The sequence below is a fragment of the Leucoraja erinacea genome, chromosome 13, assembly GCF_028641065.1.
Source record: "Leucoraja erinacea ecotype New England chromosome 13, Leri_hhj_1, whole genome shotgun sequence".
Classification (NCBI taxonomy): domain Eukaryota; kingdom Metazoa; phylum Chordata; class Chondrichthyes; order Rajiformes; family Rajidae; genus Leucoraja; species Leucoraja erinaceus.
Window position 1 is genome coordinate 25,119,680 of NC_073389.1, and position 16,082 is coordinate 25,135,761.

General features: G+C 41.0%; 1 protein-coding gene across 1 annotated transcript in view; it reads right to left on the reverse strand.

Moving 5' to 3' along the window:
* The window catches only part of LOC129702708 (peripheral plasma membrane protein CASK), a 255,618-nt gene that overhangs the window by 35,037 nt on the left and 204,499 nt on the right, over positions 1–16,082 (reverse strand). Inside the window, exons 14-18 of the mRNA XM_055644636.1 lie at positions 11,663–11,851; positions 6,321–6,399; positions 5,293–5,378; positions 4,912–4,980; positions 2,675–2,743 (exon numbers count right to left, since the gene is read on the reverse strand). Of these exons, the coding sequence (XP_055500611.1) occupies positions 2,675–2,743; positions 4,912–4,980; positions 5,293–5,378; positions 6,321–6,399; positions 11,663–11,851 (492 nt within the window). The remainder of the gene's footprint in view (positions 1–2,674; positions 2,744–4,911; positions 4,981–5,292; positions 5,379–6,320; positions 6,400–11,662; positions 11,852–16,082) is intronic.

Consider the following 16,082-nt stretch of genomic DNA (forward strand, 5'->3'; position numbering starts at 1 on the left):
GGATGTTAAAACAGGACAAAGGGAATGGAGAGCAAGGAAAATGTAGAACAGATCATTGTTGGGAGAAGGTAACAAAGCAACAGAGATAAAATGTAGTTCGAGACAGTAAGACTAGTCGGAGAACTGTAATAGCTTCTTGTCCTGGGCCTCCTCCATTGTCAGAGTAAGGCCCAGTGCAAATTGGTGGAACAACACCTCATACGGCAGCTTACGGGAACCCAACATTGACTTCTCTATAACTTGAAATAACCCTTGCTTTCCCTCTCTCTTTCTCTCTCCATCCCCTCCCCATTCCCAGTTCTATCTAGTGAAGTGTGTACGTATGTCAAGAGTTATGGGGAGAAGGCAGGAAAATGGGATTAGGAGGCAGAGTTCAGCCATGATTGAATGGCGGAGTGAACACATAAGGTCATAAGGAAGTGGAGTAGAATTAAGCCATTCGGCCCATCGTCTACTCCGCCATTCAATCATGACTGATCTATCTCTCCCTCCTAACCCCATTCTCTTGCCTTCTCCCCATAACCTCTGAGACCTGTACTAATCAAGAATCTATCTATCTCTGCCATAAAAATATCCACTGACTTGGCCTCCACAGCCTTCTGTGGCAAAGAATTCCACAGATTCACCACCCTCTGACTAAAGAAATGTCTCCTCATCTCCTGCCTAAAAGAACGTCCTTTCATTCTGAGGCTATGACCTCTAGCCCCAGATTCTCCCACTTGTGGAAACATCTTCTTCACGTCCACTCTATCCAAGCCTTCCACTATTCTATATGGTTCAATTAGGTCTCCCCTCAATCTTCTAAACTCCAGTGAATACAGGCCCACTGCTGACAAACGCTCATCATAGGATAACCTACTTATTCCTGGGGTCATTCTTATAAACCTCCTCTGGGCTCTCTACAGAGCCAGTACATCCTTCCGCAGATATAGTGCCCAAAATTGCTCACAATATTCCAAATGCTGCCTTGCCAGTGCCTTATCGAGCCTCAATATTACATCCCTGTTTTTGTATACAAGCTCTCTTGAAATAAATGCAAGCATTGAGTTTGCTTTCTTTACTACCGATTCGACTTGCAGATTAACCTTTTGGGAATCCTGCACCAGCACTCCCAAGTCCCTTTGCACCGACTTCTGAATTCTCACCCCATTTAGAACATAGTTTACACCTTTATTCCTATTACCAAAATGCATGACTCCACACTTTGCTGCACTATATTCCATTTGCCACTTCTCTGTTCACCCTCCCAACCTGTCCAAGTTCTTCTGCAGAATCCCTGCTTTCTTTACACTACCTGCCCCTCCACTTACTTTTCGTATCATCCGCATCTTTGCCTCAATCCCCTCGTCCAAATCATTAATATACAACGTGAAGAGTAGTGGCCCCAGCACAGACCCTTGCGGAACTCCACTAGTCACTGGCAGCCAACTAGAAAAAGCCGCCTTTATTGCCACTCTTTGGCTTTTGCCATCCAGCCAACCTGCTGCTATCCATGCTAGTATCTGCCCTTTGATACAGTGGGCACTCATCTTCCTAAGCAGCATAACATGTGGCACCTTATCACAATTGGTCAAATGGCTTAATTTTACTCCTATAACTTGGGAACTTGTATGGAAGTTGAATGAGAATGGATCTACTACACTCAGGATGTCCTCCACTCAGGACCAGCTTGGTGACACTTATTGTCTATGTTACTGGGGCAAGGCAGAATAGGTGGCCACTTGTGGATTAACACCTATGGAAAGAACACCTTGGCCAAAACGAATTGGGAGAAAACGTGTGGAAAACGCTGGATGGGGTGGGGGTGGGTTAAAAAAAGCTTGCAAATTGAGAATAGCATATGGCAGGTATTAAGTATTAACATGCAACTAAAATATAGGACAAACATCAGCAGGAAATCCATCAAATACCAAGTTTTCCTCTCAAAGTCATTAACTCTTAAATTACTCACATGATACTACTGAAAAGGACTTTTTTGTAATTAGAGAAATATTCATATGCTAATCAAATGAGTTCTGCTTACTAATTCTGCAATTTCAGGCAAAATAATTTACATTGTCACTTGATCTCTGAAGCAAAATAAATTGTAAAAAATCTGTGGCAAACAAGCATATCTTGTACGACCAATTCTTTCCTCAGAATGTTGAATGTAGCCAAAGAACTTGTGTTGAAAATATACGAACAAATCCCATAACCTTTTATATTAATAGGCATAACATGATTGGTAGCATTGAGTTGCTTGGCCAGGCTTCAGCTTCATATCATAATGTGCAGGTACCACAGCAGCAGTGGGCACACCAATTTGAGAACTCAGATAGCGGAAACCAAACCCTACCACTCAGAGCTCTGGTGTGATGCTATGCCATCTCTCATTTTGGAACCATCAATGCATAACTTATCTCTTCATTACCCCCCCTACAACCTAATTGACTTCTTCAATAACAAACCATCTAAGTGGAAAGAAATATTTCCAGTATTTGGTTGTGCAAATGCATCTTGGAAGGAAGATGCATTGCAAACCAATCCAATGCTAAAATTTATCAGGGTACGGGTGACATTATCAATGGCCGTTTTCACGTGGTATTAAAAAAGAACCAACAAGACTTTTCTGAAAGATAAATTCTTGGTACAGAGGCAATACTAATAAAATTATACCATGTGTGTGTTACCTTACCGAAACAGAATTATAAGTGCTGCTATAGCCGTTAGCTGGGGATTGTCTGGATGTGGAAGGGGAATCTCTCTGCAACAAGACAGAAGGTTCAGTAGCACCTTATATACACAACTGCAACATACGTTAGAATTTTATACACTGTTTTAATGAATTTATGCATCAGATCCAATTCAATTGTTTCTAAACAGGAGTAATTTTCTCATATTTTTCATTTTTGTTAATTGCATGTAAGGAAAGAACTGCAGATGCTGGTTTAAATTGAAGGTAGGCACAAAATGCTGGAGTAACTCAGCGGGACAGGCAGCATCTCTGGAGAAAAGGAATGGGTGACGTTTCAGGTCGAGAAGGGTCTCGACCCAAAACGTCACCTATTCCTTCTTTCCAGAAATGCTGCCTGTCCCGCTGACGTACTCCAGCATTTTGTCTACCTTTAATTGCATGTAATACGGAAAAGCCTAAGCAGGTTAATTTTATATCCTTGGAATGGAACAGCTATAAAAGTAAGATGGTGTTTTCACAATTAATGTTGCATAGAACTAAAATTTACCACTGAAATGCCTATTTGCCTAAAATTCCTAGAGGGCTTGACAGAGCTGCTTCGTCTGACTGGTGAGTTTTGGATCAGGGTTTATAGTTTTTTGTTGAGGGGCTAGTCAGAAATAACAGGGAAAACAGAATGTTGATTAGAGTCAGGAATGAAGAATTTTGCAAGTTGTCTTATTTTGCAATTATTGCTCAAGAAAGTGGTTATCTACAAAGGCTGAGCATAGCTATTTAGTTGGAATATTCTCCATGTCTATTATTCATTCAATAGCTGTTTTACAATTTTTTTTAACAAAACTGGTTGACAAGAAAAGACCCAGAAAGCAACCATGTAATGGGCAAATGCAAATTATGCCGCATATTGCCCGAGTTTTCAGGCACTAAATGAAAACGATACCAATGTATTGAACATGCAAGTCCCATTGAGGCCATTTCAAAGACAGAACTGGCTGTGGGATCAATGTTCTTATCTCTGAAAGTTAATCTCGCCACTTTTGGCATCAGTTGGAACAGCAGTGACTGGTGCATTCTAGCGTGTCTGCCGCGTGATGAAGAAGATTTGACTGAAGTGTGAATTACCAGTCTGAAGTATTTACATGAAGAATTGAACATTTGTACGGCTAATGTGCAGTGATGAGGAGCTGGAAAATAGTACACTTAACATTAAAAAGCCCTTTGGTCATTTGGCTAAACCAGTCAAATTCTGGATTTGGGTGTTAATTGGGTGTTGAATAAACTGAACACTCAGTAATAAGTTAAATTTGGACTAAATAAAATTATCACAGTGAAAAAAAACACCAATATAAATCTACAAATAGCACCCTTAGTTTGAATACAGCTGTCAATTCTAAATCACAATACGTTTTTCAAAATATTTATTTAGAATTTATGCCACCTCTAATGTATTTTTACGCAAGTGTGTTTCAGGCAAGTAGGGTGGGGGTTGGAAAAAATAGATACATGAGAGTGTTGCTTCCTGTGTTTTCACTTCACAGGCCTTCACTGTATAAACAAATTCTTACAAGGGCCAATGAAAAACTCAAAGTTGTAAATTAGAGAAAATAAGTTTCATGGGTGAAGTAGTTACAAAAACGATGAATTTTAAAAACCTGATATAAAGCTCTCACACTTTAGCTACTGTAAAATTGGAAGATGGCATTACTGTATAGGGTATGCACAAAATTACCAATATTAGGCTATTGCAGCAAGCTGCAAACAAGAGTAGGCTGAACCAAAGAGAGAGAGCAGTCTACAACTGAATTGAAACGGACCCATGTTCTCATAGAACGAGTAGATTGAGGACTGGAGATGGAACTGAACGGGAAATTGGCAGGTTGGGCAAAGACTAAGTTTGAGTCTCAAAGAGATCAAGATTAATAGTTAGATTACATTAGTATATATATGTGCTGAGGTGAATAATGTAATTTTTTATTGATAATTGTAACAGTTGATACTTCTACATTCTGGGTTACACTGCCCAAAAATTTCTCTATTCACGTCATAATAGTGAATAAGGGATTGAAAGGTGAGATCCATTCGTATATTCCGTTATCATTGTTGTAAAATTGGTGTGCATGATGAACATTACAGAGAGAACCAATTTTTACAGAAAGCTTTATCATAAGCAGGCAGTTTGCCATAAAGGTTGGGGATGGGAAGGGCAGAAACCCCCCCCCAAAAAAACACATTGTTACCTCACATGATGATGATTGAATGCGATAACTTGGCACAATCTTGAAAGTAATACTTCCTCTCATTTCTCTCTGGTAGGGACACAACATTAATATTCATTATGACAAAATTATATAATAGAATTCTTAAATGTCAACAATCAAAGTTGGTTTATACATTTTCACAATAAATTCTTATTTTCACAAAGTATTTTGTGGAAATGAATCATAACATTTGACGCATTTGGAGTTATGGTTAGAAGTACTTGAATCGTTAGATTCAAACTTACTAAACTGATTTTAATTTATATTATTGGCCTGCCTAACGTCACACCCATTTAATGTCAAAATCCAATAACATACGTCCAAAGCAGTAAAAAAAAAGTAATGACTCTGCATACTCACAAGCATCTTTTGAAGCTGCTCTACTGTCTGGTTAGCAACACTGATGCCATTTATTTCTCTGATTTCATCACCAACATGGAGCGTTCCTGCATGATCAAAAAAATTCAGATAAAAAACAAGCCATTCAATTTCTTTTCGAGAAGGCTCAAGAAAACCTCCAAGTTTTGTACATTTGTCATTAACTTTCTTTTTCAGAAATCATAGAACAGTACAGCACAAGAAATGCCCTTTGGCCACAATGTCTGTGCCAAACGTGATGCCAAGATCATCTCTCATCTACCTGCTCATAATCCATATCCCTCCATTCCTTACATAATCATATGCCTATTCAACAGCCTCTCAAATCCCACTATCATATCTGTCGCAACCACCTACACTAGCAGCTCATTCCAGGCACTGACCACCCACCAGAATTCCAGAGATTCACTACTCTCTGTGTGAAAAATGTTTTCCTCATCTCGGTCCTAAAAGATTTCCCCCTTATCCTTAAACTGTGACCCCTTGTTCTGGACTTCCCCAACATCGGGAACAATCTTCCAGCAAACATAGAAACATAGAAACATAGAAAGTAGGTGCGAGAGCAGACCACCAGGTCCATCGAGCCCGCACCGCCATTCGCTCATGGCTGAACACTAAACAGACACACTTACCCACAAACAGTAGACACAAGACACAGAACACAAGACACTACCCTCCCCTTTATACCGCTATCACCCCTCTCCACCCCAAGAACCTCGTGATCTCCTGGGGGAGGCAAAAAACCGGATAAAAACCCAGGTCCAATTCGGGAAAAAAAAACGGGAAATTCCTCTCCGACCCCAATCTAGGCGATCGACACTTGTCCAGGAGATCACTCAGGTCTTACTATACTAACCATACCTAGGTCCATATCCCTGCCCTCTCCCCGTAGCCCCTTATCCCCTTGGCAGCTAAAAAACCATCTATTTTAGTCTTTGTGAATGTGGTTTTAATTTCTTGGAATGGCAATAATTAATATTTTGCATGCTTACAGATTTTCTAATCCTTACCTTGTCTGTGGATCATTCCGCCATGCATGATCCTTGCAACAATACAATGGTTCAATTCATTCATTTTTAAAGTTATCCCCTGAATGAAGGAACATGGAGAAAATCAACAAGATGTAAAAGATTAGTTAGAAATGCAACAGCTGTATACAAAGCAATATCAAAGCTAAATAGTTTGCACTTATTAACACCATGCTATGATGTATTCCAAGAAGCATTCCACATTTGATGCAACAGAACCACATATTGTATGCACATACACAGATCAGTGCGAGAGGGGATGGGAGCCGGGGGGAGTGCGTGGAACGGGAAGTGTGAGAAAAAGGGCGAGAGAAAGAGAACTAAGACAATGACCGTGATGGAGACAGATAGCAATCTGAGGATTGCCATGAGATGTGCATTGCTTGCATTTGGTTATGTGCTGCGTGGTCCAGTAACTTGCAGTCTAAAAATAATTTGGATTTATTTCCCATTAGAACTTCCTTTTTTGTGGGGATCATATTGCTGCTACTTAGCAATTCCCCTCAATTGGATAAAGGAGATTAGCAGCTCAGGTTCTGACAAAGATTCTTTGATCTGAAATGTTATGTTCCTTTTCTCTATCCACAGATGTTGCTTGATTGATGAGTGCTCCCTGACTTTGCTGATTATAGAGATACAGCACGGAAACAGGCCCTTCGGTCCACCAAGTCCACGTCAACCAGCAATCTCCGTACAACAGCACTATCCTACACACTAGGGACAATTTACAATGTCAATGAAGCCATCAAAGCCAATTATCCCATAAACCTGCGCATCTTTGGAGTGTGGGAGAAAATCGGAACACCTGGGGAAAACCCACGCTGTCACGGGAAGAACATACAAACTCCGCACACACGGCACCCGTAGTCAGGATCAAACCTGGGTCTCTGGCGCTGCACGACAATTCTACCGCTGCCCCATCATGCCTATGCTTGCTGGAAATTCACTCTAGTCCTGTGTAAATTTACGCCGAACAACTCAAAGAGCAATATTTCTCAAAATACAGCATCTTTTCGCAACTGGTTTTATTTGCACTGTATTATACAATACCTTTGAGGTCTGGGGAATTTCAACAATGATTATATTAAATAAAGATTTGCATTGCATTATACAACACCTCATCAATTTATGTGAAATTCAAAAATACCTATATTTTCAGAATATAATTTATTTTAAGGGAGATTACAAATAGTCTACTCCCTGCACTTTAATATAATGAAACGAGATGGTGGTGCAGCTGGTAGAGCCGGTGCCTCACGGTGCCAGAGACCCTTGTTCAATTGTGGCTTCGGGTGCTGGCTGTGTGGTGTTTGCACGTTCTCCCTGTGATCGCGTGCATTTCCTCCTTTATCCCAAAGACATGTGGGTTTGTTGGTTAACTGGCCTCCAAAATTGTCCTCAATGTGTAGGGAGTGGATTGGAAAGTGGAATAACAGAGTACTAGTGTGAATGATGATCGAAGGTCAGTGTGGTCTTGGTGGGCTGAAGGGCTTGTTTGCGTTCTGTATTTACAAACTAATCTGGTCTCCTTTGACGGTAGACAAAAATGCTGGAGAAACTCAGCGGGTGAGGCAGCATCTATGGAGCAAAGGAATAGGTGACATTTCGGGTCGAGACCCTTCTTCAGACTAATGTGAAGGTGAGGGGGGGGGCAGGAAGAAGAAAGGAAGAGGCAGAGACAGTAGACTCTGGGAGAGCTGGGAAGGGGAGGGGAAGGAGGGAGAAAGCAAGGACTACCTGAAATTGGAGAAGTCAATGTTCATACCACTGGGGTGTAAACTGCCCAAGCAAAATATGAGGTGCTGCTCCTCCAATTTGCGGTGGGACTCACTCTGGCCATGGTGGATGCCCAGGACAGAAATGTCGGATTCGGAATGGGAGGGGGAGTTGAAGTGCTGGGCCACCGGGAGATCAGGTTGGTTATTGCGAACCGAGCGGAGGTGTTGGGCGAAGCGATCGCCAAGCGTACACTTGGTCTCACCGATGTAAAGCAGCTGACACCTAGAGCAGCTGATGCAATAGATGAGGTTGGAGAAGGTGCAGGTGAACCCCTGCCTCACCTGGAAAGACTGCTTGGATCCTTGGATGGTCAAGGGGGGAGGTATAGTGACAAGTGTAGCATTTCCTGCGGTTGCAAGGGAAAGTACCAGGGGAGGGGGTGGTTTGGGTGGGAAGGAACAAATTGACTAGGGAGTTACAGAGGGAGCGGTCTCTGCGGAAAGCCGAAAGGGGAGGAGATGGGAAGATGTGGCCAGTGGTGGGATCCCATTGGAGGTGGCGAAAATGTTGGAGGATTATCTGTTGTATGTGACGGCTGGTGGGGTGGAAGGTGAGGACAAGGGGGACTCTGACCTTATTACGAGTGGGGGGGATGGGGAGTGAGAGCAGAGCTACGGGATATAGAGGAGACCCTGGTGAGAGCCTCATCTATAGTCGAAGAGGGAAACCCCCGTTCCCTAAAGAATGGTCTCCTTTGACTGTCATTTGTGTGATGCTACATAACATGCAACTATTTTAGAATTCCTTTATCATTAAACAATTAGACAAGCAAGTAAGGACAGTATCACTGATTGCAAACATTGAGTTGAAAGTGCTGAGGCATATTGTACTAAAATATGAAAGAATGTAAAAATGATTTGATTACTGAAATTAGTGAATCTGTTTAACTGTGGAGATTTGGGATAATCCATGTTTCACAGGTGCATTTATCATAGCACATTTAAATATGTTTGGGAGCAAGCACAACAGGAAGATAACATTTTCTATTAATCACTCTAATAATCAGATTCCTTTTCAGAATGTTAAAGATATTTGAATGTTATACAATCAAATACTGCAAAGAACATAATTCATTCCAAGTATTCTCTTAAATCATCTGTCATTTTCCTTTTGAAAAACGTATCGATTTTTCTGCACAGCATTTAAGTCCAGTTCTTCTAACGTTTTACATTTTCTCCATGACAATCTCATAACTACTTTAGTTTATTAGTTTTAGAGATACAGCGCGGAAACACACCCTTCGGCCTACCAGGTCCGCGCCAACCAGCACTCTTACTCTTGAAATATATGTCAAGTGAAAGTAAAGCTAAGTGTTAACATTCAGCTGAAAGGCAGATTATTGTGGGCAGCTGAGCAGCAGTAATGGAGGTGAAAACTTCATTTGACCCACCTGGGTTGTGAATACCTTGCTGACTTCAATGTCACAGCTCACTGTGCTACACAAAAGGTCTGTTGCAACTATTTTTCGACAGATTTTTCGAGTTAAGTTTTTCTAAAATAAGGTCTTGCTTTAAAAACCCTGATTTGGCCAACATTGGAAGAAAGAAGAAAATGCTAACCTTGGTTTGCATCACAAGGTGGCACTAGTGTCTGATTTAAAATATTAATAGATCTGGGGTGCTGTAGCACACTCAATTTATAAAGCTACTTAAAAAATGAATATTCTCACACATCTACTGATTTTCTTCCATTTCAACCAGCATCAGAACTGAGGACAGACATTCTCTCTGCCATAACATTTTCTTATATTTTAGCAATTTAAATGCTGTTTACCACACCAATATATCAATACTAAACCAAATCCTGAACTCATCCAACATTCAGACAGATATCTCTAATAGGATGCCAGACTAATTAGCACAGTGATACAATAGAAATTGGTTCTTCTGGGTTTTTTTTAGTTTCAAGTCAATTATATAATTATGAAAGTTCATTAACACAGGAATTTGAACAGATGGATAGCTGCAAATTAATGCACCAACCAGACCATGCATAGTTTGCTTGGGATAGGGTTAATCTATATTTCTGTTAAGCAAAAATATGGATGGGGTAAATTTGCCCATAAGCATTCTTATCAAAATATAATATTTCCACATTAGGATCTAAATTATAGGGAGTGCTGTCCCGCAATGGGCAACTGGAAGTTGGATTTGTATACTCGTGAGTTTAAAAAATGAGGGGTGATCTTAGTGAAACATATAAGAGCCTAAAGAGGTACGATAAAATAGACGTTGAAATGCTTCCACTAGTTGGAGAGTCTCAAATAGGGGACAGCGTTACAAGTTGGGGGCAATCATTTAAAATAGGAAATTCTTCCTGCAGAGGGCTGCGAATCTCTGTAATCCTCTACCATAGAAAGTTGTGGAGGATAGATCATTGGAGGTATTTGAGTAGATACATTTTTGAATGTTTGAACAATTCAGGGCTCTGGCGAACTGGTGCATTAGAGGAGCCTAGGGCATATTTTATATCGAAGTCACGTGAGTGACTACGTGAAGAGCCTGCCAGTCCGCATGCGGGCCAATACGCGAGACTCAATGCGGCGAGTCGGAGTAGTTTGCAACTGCTCTGGCAGGTAAGTAATTTTACTTTCAGCGGGCCGCTGCAACAGCGGCCCCGGAGTAGATGATGGAGGCGGCCGCTCTTGCCGGCTGCCGCTGTTAGAGCGCCATAGGAGCTTGATTTCGTTATTGCCTGCCGGCTTTGGGCTCTATATGGGAGCCGGCGGCCGGATTTTAAGCCAGCGTGGAAACTCCATTAGGAGTTGGGGCTGCCGGCGCGGCTAGGGAGCTCGCTGCTAAGATTAGCAGCAGACGGTGTTTAAATATAGCCGCGGCTAGGTTTTGATTGCTGCTAAAGATAACAGCGGCCGGTGTTAGCCGTGGCCAGGGCAGCGAACGCTAGGTAAGCTCAGCTGCCATAGCGCCTATAAATTTTAAACATAGAAATGCTGCTGAGGCAGCATACGCTGGAGACCAGTATATAGTCTGTCTCTATTCGTAGGGGCATTTCGATATACTACGCATAGTTCTTTAAATAAAGTCAAAATCTGAAGAACTGATTAAGGTAGTTAAAAATAGAGCTGTCAGTTTTAATAGCGGTTGCTGTTCGGTCAAGTTTGTGACTATCGCAGCAGATAGGATTATGGTTATAGTACAGAGGAAGCTTGAAGAGGCAAGTTGCCAACTCCTGTTGCTACTTTCTTGTATTCTGCCAAAGGCTGCTATGTTGGTAATTAAAGCAATTAAAGCAGAAAACAATTTGTCAGTATTATTCACACACCGCCAGGTTAAACAAATTTTGAGCAATCTTTAATCTTCAGGCACAAAAGCATCAAGCATCAACTTCTATCTCTGCAAAGATTTTCATCTGAAATGGTCATAGAGAACGAAGAAAAAAGACTAATTTTGGTTAGCTAAATGACTAAGTAGAGTTTTATAACTGTGGTGACAGATATGAACTAAAAGTGGAATTTTAATTAAAAAATACGAAAGATTTGTGCCTCTGCTAATTCTTGTAAATTACAACATTTTATATTACTTTACCATAGGTTCATCTGTGTTTTTCTGGAACTGTACAAGCCGGACTCGTGTTACATTTTCCATGTCCATATCTCCGTTTGCGCTTTCAGGCGAGTCACCATTTAAATACGGAGAAGATGGTGGTGGTGTAACTCTCAGTGCTTCATCACTGTACACCTCATGTGCCACAACATCATGAGTCTGGAGCAAGGCCTAGTTTTCAAAATAAAATTAAGTCGTAAAATTAAACTGAATAAAGAAACAAAGCCCTATTGTTATCAAATCCTTATCCTCTCATCCACCCCGCATATTTTCCTTCTTGCTGTCCATTGCCTTCTTCCCTTTGAGTCAAATTCAATATATGAAGAGCATTGCAGAAATGCAAGTAGTTCTTCCTGAAATTTAATTTACCCATTTTAAAATAAGGAAAATGTCACCCTGCACAGTACATCACCTGCAGTAATAAATCCAAATTACCTGTAAGAGAAATGATGGGACAAGTGGAAAGGTCGGCTTGGATGTGGTGGGGTGAAGGTCCCATATCTGTGCTGTACAGCTCCACAGCACTTATTTCAAGGACAGATCCAAATTACAAACTTCAGAATTTTCATTACATCATTTAAATCAGCCAAATGAATCAGACCAGGAACAATTCCACGTTTGTGTCATTCCACCAATTATAGACCAACTATATTTGTAGCAGTCATGTCCTTCATAGAAACATAGAAAGTGGGTGCAGGAGTAGGTCATTCGGCCCTCCGAGCCAGCCATTCAATAAGATCATGGCTGATCATCCAGAATCAGTACCCTGTTCCTGCTTTTTCCCCGTATCCCTTGATTCTGTTAGCCCTAAGAGCTAAATCTAACTCTCTCTTGAATACACCCAGTGAATTGGCCTTCACTGCCTTCTGTGGCAGAGAATTCCACAGATTCACAACTCTCTGGGTGAAAACGTTTTTCCTCATCTCAGTCCTAAATAGCCTACCCCTTATTCTTAAACTGTGACCCCTGGTTCTGGACTCCACCAACATGGGGGACATTTTTCCTGCATCTAGTCTGTCCAATTCCTTAACAATTGTATGTGTTTCTATAAGATGCCCTCTCATCCTTCTAAATTCCAGTGAATAAAAGTTCAAGAGAGTTCAAGAGACATTTATTATCACATGCACCAATTGGTACAGTGAGATTTGAATTACCATAGAGCCATACGAATAAAAAGACACCACACACGATAGAATTAAACATAAACATCCCCACACAACAGCATCAACGTTTCCCACTGTGAGGGAAGGCAATAAAGTTCAGTCCTCTTCCTCATTGTACACCTGTGGTTGGGGCCTTTTTGAGCTCCCCACTAGGGGCGGCCCAATGTTTCAGGCCCTCTCGCCAGGGTGATCGGAGATCCAGCGTCTGAACGGAGAACACTCTCAGCTTGGAGTTTCTGAATCGGCCACCTCCTACTGGAGACCACAGGCTGAGCTGGACGGAGATTCCAGCAACCGCAGGAGATGCTACACCTGCCCCTGTACCACACCCCCCCCCCCCCCCCCCCCCCCCCCGACTCTGTCCAGGGACCTCGACAGTCCTTTCAGGTTCACTTGCACCTCCTTCAACCGCATCTACTGTAACCATTGTTCAAGATGTTGGCTCTTATACATCAGGGAGACCAAATGTAGACAGGGCGATTGTTTCGCTGAACATCTTCGCTCAGTCTGCCTGGACCAACTTGATCTCCCAGTTACCAACACTTAAATTCTCCTTCCTATTCCCACACTGACCTTTTTGTCCTAGGCCCCCTCCATTGTCAGAATGAGGCTAATCGCAAATTGGAAGAACAGCATCTCATATTTTGCTTGGGCAGCTTACAACTCAGTGGTATGAATATTGATTTCTCTAACTTCAAGTAACCCCTGCATTCCCTCTTTCTCCATCCCTCCCCCACTCAAGTCGCACCAGGTTCCCGTTCTCGCCTAGCAAACAGCTAACAATGGCCTATTCCCTAAATCATCGTTACATTTTTGCATATCTTTCATTCATTTGTTCTATATCACTCTACATCACTGTCTATATCTTGAGTTTCCCTTTCCCCTGACGAGTCTGAAGAAGGGTCTCGACCCAAAATGTCACCCATTCCTCGCCAGAGATGCTGCCTGGCCCGCTGGGTTACTCCAGCATTTTGTGCCTATCTTCGATTTAAACCTGCATCTGCAGTTCCTTCCTACACGGTTTGGAAATGATTACAGCTCGAGTGTTCAATTACTGCCGATCCATTGTAAACATCCATGAGAAAGATAGTCTATGCATGCATTCCAGGTTTTGAGAGATTTTTAAGTTAATAATGTCAGATAACGGTATCACAAAGAAAGTTTCAAATTAAAATAATCTGATAACAAGGCTGAGATTTATGGATGTAGATTGCCAATCAAAGACGCAATGTTATATTTTCTCTGCAGTCTCCTTGATTCTGAATTGATGTATTGTGCAGTATTAATCAATGTGGTTGTGCATAACACTTCAAAATCAAAAGTGGTACAGATAGTTATATAAAGGACATAACTGCAACAAATGTAGCATGGAATCTCAATCCATTTGATCTTAAAATGTCACCACATTCACTTGAAAACTATCTTTGTTTTCCTACCATTTTTGTCATTACTCTGTGACAATGCAGCATTGTACGTTTCACATAAAATTCAACAATTAACTAGTTTGTGCTTACAAGAGTGAGGGAAATTTGATTTATTTATCTTATTACTTCAAAATGTAGAATGTGGAAGAGAGACTAAAATCAAATCAATTCAGTCTGTTCTACTCCCAATAAAATATTACAGAACCATGACAATTTACTGTGGAATTATACAGGCTGAAGGGAACTATGATATAGTGATTAATAATACATTTTATGCTCATCACTCTCAATCAATATAATACCTGACAGAAGCAGCAACTATTATATTACCTAACACATGCAATGTGGACATTTAAAAAAATATTAATATAACATATGGACTGAAATACAGTGCTCTCCATAATGTTTGTGACAAAGACCCATCATTTATTTATTTGCCTTTGTACTCCACAATTTGAGATTGGTAATATAAAAAAATCACATGTGATCAAAGTGCATATTGTCAGATTTTAATAAAGGCCATTTTTATACATTTTGGTTTCACCATGTAGAAATTACAGCAGTGTTTATACATCGTCCCCCCATTTAAGGGCACCATAATGTTTGGGACACAGCAATGTCATGTAAATGAAAGTAGCCATGTTTAGTATTTTGTTGCATATCCTTTACATGCAATGACTGCCTGAAGTCTGTGATTCTCGAAACATCACCAGTTGCTGGGTGTTTTCTCCGGTGATGCTCTGCCAGGCCTGTATTGCAGCCATCTTTAGCTTATGCTTGTTTTGAGGGCTAGTCCCATTCATTTTATTCTTTAACATATAAAACGGCGTGCTCAATTGGGTTCAGATCGGGTGATTGACTTGGCCACTCAACAATTGACCATTTTTTAGTTTTGAAAAACTCCTTTGTTGCTTTAGCAGTATGTTTGGGATCATTATCTTGCTGTGTAATGAACCGCCGGTCAATGAGTTTTTAGGCATTTGTTTGAACTTGAGCAGATAGGATGTGCCCATACACCTCAGAATTCATTATGCTAATATCACCAGCAATTGAATCATCAATGAAGATAAGTGAGCCAGTACCTTCAGCAGCCATACATGCCCAGGCCATAACACCCCTACTATTGTGCTCACAGATGAGGTGGTATGCATTGGATCTTGGGCAGTTCCTTCTCTCCTCTATACTTTACTCCTGCCATCATTCTGATATAAGTTAATCTTCGTCTTATCTGTCCATAAGATCTTTTTCCAGAGCTGTGGTTGCTCTTTTAAGTACTTCTTGGCAAACTGTAACATGGCCACCCTGTTTTTGCGGCTAACTAGTAGTTTGCATCTTGCAGTGTTGCCTTTGTATTTCTGTTCATGAAGTCTTCTGCGGACAGTGGTCATTGACAAATCCACACCTGACTCCTGAAGAGTGTTTCTGATCTGTCGGACAGGTGTTTGGGTATTATTCCTTAATATAGAGAATTCTTCTGTCATCAGCTGTGGAGGTCTTCCTTTGCCTGCCAGTCCCGTTGCGGTTAGTAAGTTCACCAGTGCTCTCGTTCTTCTTAATGATTTTCCAAACAGTTGATTTTGGAACATCATTAAGATGTTCATGTTACAGCATAGTTTCCTGATTCTGAGTAACTCAAGAATATTTATTTGTTGATACTAAAATCACATTAATGCTTTTTACCTAGAATACTTCTTACAAATGTCTGAGCTGTTTAAACCGATCTCCATAAATGGACTGTTACATCTGTTGTAAAATTGTTATTCTTGTTTCTCAGTCTCATAATGGCTTCTTTGACTTTCATTGGCACAATTTTGA